The sequence below is a fragment of the Tasmannia lanceolata genome, unplaced genomic scaffold (assembly GCF_043159265.1).
Source record: "Tasmannia lanceolata isolate RefF3 unplaced genomic scaffold, GAP_Taslan_0.1 ptg000037l, whole genome shotgun sequence".
NCBI classification, from domain to species: domain Eukaryota; kingdom Viridiplantae; phylum Streptophyta; class Magnoliopsida; order Canellales; family Winteraceae; genus Tasmannia; species Tasmannia lanceolata.
In genome coordinates this window covers 49,384,881-49,393,269 of record NW_027518714.1, presented here as the reverse complement: position 1 = coordinate 49,393,269, position 8,389 = coordinate 49,384,881, and the positions used below count along the sequence as shown (strand labels likewise).

At 37.8% G+C, this 8,389-nt stretch overlaps 1 protein-coding gene across 1 annotated transcript; it reads right to left on the bottom strand.

Annotated features, from left to right (window-relative positions):
* Positions 1–857: 857 nt before the first annotated feature.
* LOC143860735 (putative pectate lyase 18) lies at positions 858–3,334 on the bottom strand. Its single transcript, XM_077371540.1, has 4 exons — positions 3,159–3,334; positions 2,321–3,061; positions 1,752–1,890; positions 858–1,392 (listed from the first exon to the last, which is right to left on the bottom strand). Exons 1-4 carry the CDS (start codon positions 3,278–3,280, stop codon positions 1,171–1,173), a joined length of 1,224 nt encoding a protein of 407 aa, XP_077227655.1. The 5' UTR covers positions 3,281–3,334; the 3' UTR covers positions 858–1,170.
* Between the last annotated feature and the right edge of the window lie 5,055 nt (positions 3,335–8,389).

Genomic DNA, 8,389 nt, shown 5'->3' with positions numbered 1-8,389 from the left:
TCTTTATTCACATTTTTTTAATCAGCAGGTAAAGACTGTTTACAAATACCAAAAAGCGATCAACGGTGATAATCAAGCAAATGTTTAAAAATAGAGATGAGTAAGAATGGAGAGATGAAGTTTATGAGCAACCCATGGGTCCAACATGGCATGCATGTTGATCGAGACCGATGGTTATTTGATCAAGGACCTAACTCCTAAGTTCATCAAATTATAGTGGGACTAGCTTTAATACTTGTGATTGCCCACCTTTTTCTTTGTTTCTATGTGACCAAAAATCTTTTTAGATTTAGACTGTCGGATGCTTGCATTTTCTTCCCTTCTTTTTATGTGGGTGAATTTTCTTCTTTTTAGGTGACTTTTTGTTATGTGTAGAATATTTGCATATATCTGGAAGAAAATTTACATTGAAAAAGTTTTAAATGACCTAACTAGGGCAACATAATCTTCCCGTGTTAAACATATAGATGTAGAGTATTTAATAGCTATGAAGAAACTTATATTACATTTAATAGAGAAAATAATTACATTTATAAGGTTTTAAATAACCTCAAACGATTTTCCACGTCTACCCAAGTTTTTTTTTTTTTAAGTACATAGACTGGAAAATGGGAGTTCCACTATCAAAACAAGGGAGTGCCGATATCATTTCGCTATTCTTTTAGGGAAGTGATATATTCACCCCCTTTTCTTCCATGGGCCAGTCACCTCTAGTGTATTTATGATTCCCTTATTTTATTCATTTTCTTGTACATTTTAACATTAATATGACATGGTTTTTTGTAGACCATTCACCACATGAGAGAGAGAGAGAGAGAGAGAGAGAGAGAGGGAGAGAGAGAGATTTGCACTTGATATATCCAAACCAAAGACGATTGATGTCAAGAAAAACCTAGAATAGAAAATTCATTGTATCAACACTTCTGCACTAGTTGCCTCTAACCCCACCAAGACTCTCAACTGAATCCCAGTGTTTGTAGAAACAACAGGCCGAGGTTGGAATCATAATAAAAAAACAAAGGAAACATCAACTTAAAGCTATACTTGTAAATTGTAATATACTAGGCTTCATTCTTCCCTCTTCTACCCTTCCTTTAATCCTTGTTTTCCTTTCTCAATTCACTCTTATTCTCTCTAATTAGGTGAGTAATTAAACACTCGTGACATAAATTAGCAACGCGATCCTTTCTTGCAAGAAAGTGCACCGGCGAACGTAGTAATCGTGCCGACGAGCGAAGAAGGCCGAGCCCCCAAGCTCGAAGCCTTGGCATAGCTCGATGAAGCTCCGGCACCGGATGGCGTGAAGAATGCACCATTCAACATCAAGTCCCCTTCAGACCTCCAATTCCAATTCTTCCAGTCACTCTCTGATGACTCCTCACGTTTTGTCACCTATAGTAAGAAAACATCAAAATTCAGTGAGGAGGATCATATAGGCACGTGGGCCCAATAAGTGGCCTATTTGCCCAATAAGATTTATAGTAATTTTATTTCCATGTTATTTAGCAGAAAAAGAATACTCTTATTAATTCCATAGTTAAAGAGTCCTTTGGCCTTTTTCAAGGGTATTTTTGTGACCAAAGGTATCGTTCATACACTGGGTCATGTTGTATAGCATATAGCAGACAGACAAAACGAGGTGGTGGGTCACATGTCTCACATGCCTTCTGCTATACATAGAGGATACAGTGTATAGAATGTAGAAATGATCAATTCCTGTTAAAAGTAAAAAAAGGATAAAGGTGTCACACCTCTTTGCTGAATCTGTCGTCGGGTGCAAGAAATCTATTTCCTTGACTGTTGATAGTGGGGGCCGCACTCCCACCAATGGCATACATTTCCCAATGGGTGTAGTCGTTGTTCACCACATGGAAGTATCCATGTCTACATCTGCAATTGTGGAGAAACAAATCAAGAGAATCAGTCCCATTCGGAAATTTATGCAAGAATGAGAGAGAGAGAGAGCCGTTAGAGTCCTAGGCATCTTTGTGTAAGGTATGCAAGAATGACAGAGAGAGAGAGAGAGCCTTTAGAGTCCTAGGCATCTTTGTGTGAGGATAGCAATTGAGAGTACTCGGATGACGGTCAAAACACGGCTAAAGCAAATCCTAGTGACTCAGCACGACTCAGTTGAGTACTCGGTTGACAAGGTCATAACTCTGACTGTCAAAGGAATTGATCGATTTTATGAGGCAAAATGCGGACTCCGACGTGTACAAAGACAGGGCAAAAGGGAGTCAACTCGGGAGACTTAAGATGACGTAGGAAGGAGGGAGAGAGAGAGAGAGAGAGAGAGAGAGAGAGAGATTTACAAACTTACCTAGGCATTCTTTGTATAAGCCCTTCACCAAAGTGGTTAAAGGCAATAGTGACTTGCATATTGGTGTCCTGCGTATAGGCGTCATTATGGCCCAAGAGCATGACCTTGTCATGGTGGGTCATGTAATTGTTGGAGATCGTAATAGCTGTCGATCCATGGATCGCATCGATCAGACCGTCGTTACAATTCGAGAGCGTACAATGATCCACCCAAACATGGCTCCCACCAAAGATCGAAACCCCATCCCCATCCGAAACCGTCCTCCACCCGTAATGCCCAGGGGAATCCCTAACATAGGCATTCCCACCTTGCTTACAATCATGAATATGTAAACCATGTATGATAATATTCGTCACGAATTGGATCGTGATGCACGGTCCATTGGCTATGTGAACACTTGCTCCTCGGCCATCAATTGTCTTATAAGAGTTCATAATCAGCTCTTCCTTCAGTTGAATCACCATGTCTCGAGCGAAAATAATCCACAAGGGCTCCGTTTGGATGACCGCGTGCCTAAGAGTCCCCGGCTTTGGGGTCACCGGATTGTCGTCCCCACTATCGGTGACCACATAGATGCGCCCGTTCTTGCCACCAATCGCATTTTTACCGAACCCAATTGCACAATCGGCTAACCGTTGGCGGTTTTGCTCCCAATTGGGGTCACAACGCCAGCAATCGTCTATCGGGTTTCCAGTCCCACATGAAAGGTAGCCCAATTGCCTTCTTGAGCTGTTGATACTCCTGAAAAATGTACACACATTACTTAAGTATGCTAATAATACATTAAACAAGAGAAATTAGAATGTGCATTACACATAAGTTTGGTGTATTTGCTTACCTCTCTACCTCTTGTGCTACTACATCAGGTTGTTGTGGTAATGTGGATGAAGGAGAAGAGAAAATGGGGTTTGGAGCAAAGAGAGCAAAGAGGAAAAGGAGAGAGAGTGAGGCAGTTGCCATTTCTTTTCCTCTATTAGAGAGAGAGAGAGAGGGGGGTGAGGGAAGTTGGAAGAAGGAGAAGGGTTTTTAAAGGGTTAAAGCCCGGCTAAAGGGCGTGATTAAACTACACATGTGGGCCTCCTTGTTCGTGATTTATGGCCTTAAAGTATTCCTTGTTTGGTAGTTTCGGCCGTTAAACAAGGAAATTGTAATTCCAAGAAAACTTTTGACTCTCTCTCTCTCTCTAAATATTTGATTTACTTTTTTGGTTAATTAATTTAAATGGGTAATCTTAACTACCAAACAATAGTCTTATTTTAACTTAGATTAAGATTAATTTGAATTATTTAAACAAAAAACAATTTTAACGAGTGGGTAAGCTTAACTACCGAACAATAGTCCTATTTTAACTTAGATTAAGATTAATTTGAATTATTTAAACAAAAAGCAATTTTAAAGAGAAATATTATACACACTGGATCAGTTAATGCAACTGAGGTGGCTGTTCTCTCTTGCAAAAGTGAGCTGCGAAATGGGTTTATGAGAAATGTGAGCTGCGATATGGGTTTATGAGAAATTGTCTAGACAATACCAAATTTCTTAAACATCAATTTCTATTGAAAAAGGCTACTATTTGTCGGTGATGTAGACACCTTTGTTTCTTTCAAACGTTGCTTCTGCTAAATTTAGTTGAGTCAGTTAGAGGCATACAAGCTGCTCGTTTTTTGAGGGTTTTTTTTTTTTTCTATTTCTTATACATGTGGGCCCTCTTTGCCCATTTATTTGTCCATTTTATTGAAAAATATATCATCATTAATTCATTTCCAAAGAGACATGAACATTCTTTTTGTTAAATTTTATCTTCTTTAAATATAATATTGTTGCTATGTTTAAAAAATGGATTAGTGTTATATATCTTATGAGAATAGTGTTCCTGCGCAGCTCAGATAGCTTATCTGAGCAGCTGCTTCAAAAACTCATGTGGCCATCTTTTTTTGTGTGATCCAATGCATTCATTTGGACGGCCCTTCTATGGATAGGGTATGTACCAAAAATCAGCCTTATAGGATCATCCTAACCCAATCAAAGGTGGAAGGAAAAATAGACCAACACTGTTTCTGACCATTTTTTTCCTTCACAAATGGCAGAGTTAGGATGATCCTAAAGGGCTCATTTTTTGTACACACCCTATCCATGTAAGGGCCTTCCAAATGAACGCTTTGGATCACCCCAAAATGTGGGGCCACATGAGTTTTTGAAGCAGCTGCTCAGATAAGCTATCCGAGCAGTTGCACGGGAACACTTTTCTCATATCTTATTTTGTTTAATTATGTTTCCCTTTTTTTTGAATGGCAGTTTCCCTATTTGTTTTGTCTCTGTCTTTGTAATTATTTTTATTTTTTCTATTATATTTTATTGTTTTGATATTTCCCAAGTTCTATTTTTAATAACACTGTCATTTTCAATTTTAAGGGGTTTTTATATTTATCTTTTGAGTTTTTAATTAATTTTCTAGTAATACTATTTTTATTTAATTTTTTTGGAGGATTCTTTTAACTCGATTAGCATTATAGTTTTTTCTTATTTTTTCTATTGCTTTTAAGTTTTTCCCCTCAATTTATCTATTTTCTCATTTCAATTTTCTATTTTCATATCCCTGCATGTATCAACTACCTCTATACAATGAGAATACATATCCAACGGCTTGGATCTTTTCGTCAATGTAGGCCCATTCGCAATTGGTCGGATTTTTGTCCTCCGATCAGTTCATCGGACCCAATCGCACCCACGTGTCACACAGGCCGATCATGATCGGAAATCGTTTTTATATCATTTTCCTTTTTATTTAGGAGTTTTTATATATGGTGTAAGCCCTTATAGTCCCGTATTTTAAAAAAAAAACACTGTAAGGACCACATTGTAGGATGATCCAAACCGTCCATGTGATGGGCCACAACGTAAGTAGGTTGTGCCCAAAAAATCATTTCAATAGGATGATCCCAGCTCTCCGATCTATAGAGGAACTACATATTATGGAAACCTCTATAGATCTGAGGGCTAGGATCATCCTATTGAAATGAGTTTTGGGGAACAACCTACTTAAGCTGTGTTCCATCACATGGACGGTTTGGATCATCCCACAGTGTGGTCTGTACAGTACTTTTTGAAAAATACAAAAATACAAGACTATAACTGCTTACCCCATACAAAATCTCTTAATTTAAAACCATAGCAAAAAATTTAAAATTACATGAAAATAAAATTTGCAATAAAATAATCATTGTTAATTTTATTTTTTGTTGAAAAAATAATATTTTAAATTATAAATTTATCAAATTATGATTTATAAATGAGAGAGAGAGAGAGAGAGAGAGAGAGAGAGAGAGAGAGAGAGAGACCGAAATCAGAGCAATAAGTGGCTCAGCACATGGAAGCCTAAGTTATAACGTCGTTATCAGCACAACTTTATTTAAGGCGCAAACCACGCCGTGATCTCACGAATTTTTGAGCCACACTTATCTCCTTCAGTCCTTTGTTGACATGGCTTTCGTAGTCCTCATTGCTGCCACGTGGACGGGGCCCACCTCAACCGACACAATACCGTATTCGGAGTCCCACTTGTACTAATATCCCTACAATTTGCTGACTTGGACGGGCACGTTCTCCCATGTGACCTTTGTTCCCCTAGTGGGCCCCAGACCCACACACACCGTTGGATGATTTCCTCTGGTTGATCATAGCCGTCCATTCCCCTAGTCTAAATTCGATTATTCTCGTCCAATCGCTGTGGCTGGAATCAAAGAAAGCTACAATCGATGGAGCTCTGCGAGCTAACTCTTAACAAGTTGCCATGTTTCTATGGGCCCCACTTTCCACGTTTCATCTCTCCCGGCTGACAAATGTGGGACCCAGTGTCACATACAATATTAAAATGGGGGTATTCAAGTAGGGAAATGATATATTCGACCCCTTTTCTTCCGCAATTCCCTTTAGGCTCTGTTCACTTCTTTTCCCTGATGCTGTTTTCCCCTTTTCTTCCGCAATTCCCTTTAGGCTCTGATCACTTCTTTTCCCTGATGTTGTTTTCCAGGGAAAACAACCTTTTTTTTTTCCCTCACAAGACCTTGACAAGACAGAATTTCTGTGTTCACTTCTTTTTCAGGGAAAACTATTATCAGATGTGGAATTTCTTATTTAAAGGCTAAAAATGACGTGGAAATTGACTTTTTCCCTGTTACTTGAGATTTGCTTTCCGATTAAATATATCGGAAAGAGGCTTTCCATGGAAAACGAAGCCTTTTCCTCTTCATTCCTTTCCCTTCTGCCATGTCACCTGGAAAGGAAAGGAAAATGAAATCCTTTCCTTCCCTTTCCGAGGAAAAGAAGTGAACAGAGCCTTAATTTAAAAGAGTAGTCATAAGTACTATGGTTTTAAATTTCGACCGATTTCAGGTTTCAGTCGAACCAAAAATGGGTATACCCGACAAAATTTCGATTGAAATTTCCTTTTTCTTTCGTTCGAAATTTAAGGAATTTCACCCAAAAAGTCTCGTTTTTCTTCATTATTTAATATTCGGCCAAAATTTAGTATGAGATAAAATATTATTTTAATAGATTTCGGCGAATTTCAGCCGAAAATTTGAAATTTCGGTTTGGATGAGGACCGAAAAGCATTCCGAAACCGAAACTTGAAACCATGGTCATAAACAAGAATTTAAATTTCCGTTTCGGCATGAATTTCAGTCCTATCCGAAACTGAAATTTCCACCGAAATCCCAAAATTTCGAGCGAATTTTGGTAGAAAGGCGTGATATGTCGCTTTTTTGGGCCTAAATTTCGGCCGAAATTCGACTGAGATTTTGTAAACAATTAAAAAAAAAATTTAACTAAAATCCCGGCCGAAATTTTGTAAATTTCTCCCATTTCGGTTTCGGAACGTTTCGATGTCGGTCTTAACCAAAATCTGAGATTTCGGGAGATCAAGCAACCTGATAGACTTGTCTACTTGGGCGAACATATAATATGATCTCAAATAAAAATGATAATGATCCCCTCAACTGCAAAGAAGCGATGTTAGACATTGATGAGGGAAATGAGGCATAAAATAAGCAAGACTAACCATTTTAGATTTTATCATGACATATAACCATTAGATCTGGATATACAGTAATAATAGCAAAATGTTATTAAATGTTGTAAAAATAGTTATTATTATTGCAACTTTCTTTTTTCTTTCGACTATTTACGCTTTTTTCTGGTTCTAATTCGAAAGGTAAGTCCAAAAGTGGTGAAATCTCTACCAATCGGAGGTCATCAAATTCTATTTCAACCGAAAAAAACCTCTTTAAAAAATTCAGTGGGATGAGAGAGTTATGGCCAGGAATAACCAGGACCAATCAAATTGGTTTCCGCAACAAAGATTTGCAACATATCTTGAGAGAAGTTGTTACTCTGTTTTTTCGCTAAGTACGTTCTGCAATTACACTTCCGAAATCCAAAATTTCGGTCTGAAATTTCAGATTTCGGTCGAAATTTAAAACCCTGGTCATAAATACAATAGAAAAGGTAGCTGGGGAAGGAAAGGGGGCGATTATATCACTTCCCAAAAACATTCTTGTATTTGGTTAGTTAATTTCATAGAATTTTTTTTTCCAAAATTGAAATTTCCCACTTCAGTCGGAAAATTGCAAAGCTATTAGAATCTGTATTTTTTTCATATTTTTTCCTTGTATCCGAACAACCTCTTCATTTTACACAACTATTGTAAGCCCAATGGTTTCCACCTTGGCATTCCCATCTTATTTTGATGATTCCAATACACAAGTGATTTAAAATCACTAATGTGTTTGATTGTTTAAGTTGTAGATCTTAAATGTGCTAAGACAACATTGCTTGGATTGAGGCTAAGAAGATCTCATTGGACCACATCATGAAGGCCAAAGTCATCGAAGTCCAAGACGAATGAAGACTAGAAGAATCGCATTGAAGATCAAAGTCAATTTAGATTGTAAAAGATCCAATCTTAATTTAGATTTAGAGGCATAATTAAGTAATCTCACACACCCCTAAAATGTATAAGTGATTGTCCTTGTGGTGTTCCAACACTTTGGAACCCTCATAACAATCCCA

What these genes read in the sequence shown, in the direction of transcription:
- LOC143860735 (XM_077371540.1), bottom strand. Translation starts at nt 3,280, where the DNA reads ATGGCAACTGCCTCACTCTCTCTCCTTTTCCTCTTTGCTCTCTTTGCT. An exon ending in CTTATACAAAGAATGCCTAG is followed by an intron (nt 1,891 to 2,320) that starts GTAAGTTTGTAA and finishes CCACAATTGCAG; the next exon opens with ATGTAGACATGGATACTTCC. An exon ending in ACGACAGATTCAGCAAAGAG is followed by an intron (nt 1,393 to 1,751) that starts GTGTGACACCTT and finishes TTCTTACTATAG; the next exon opens with GTGACAAAACGTGAGGAGTC.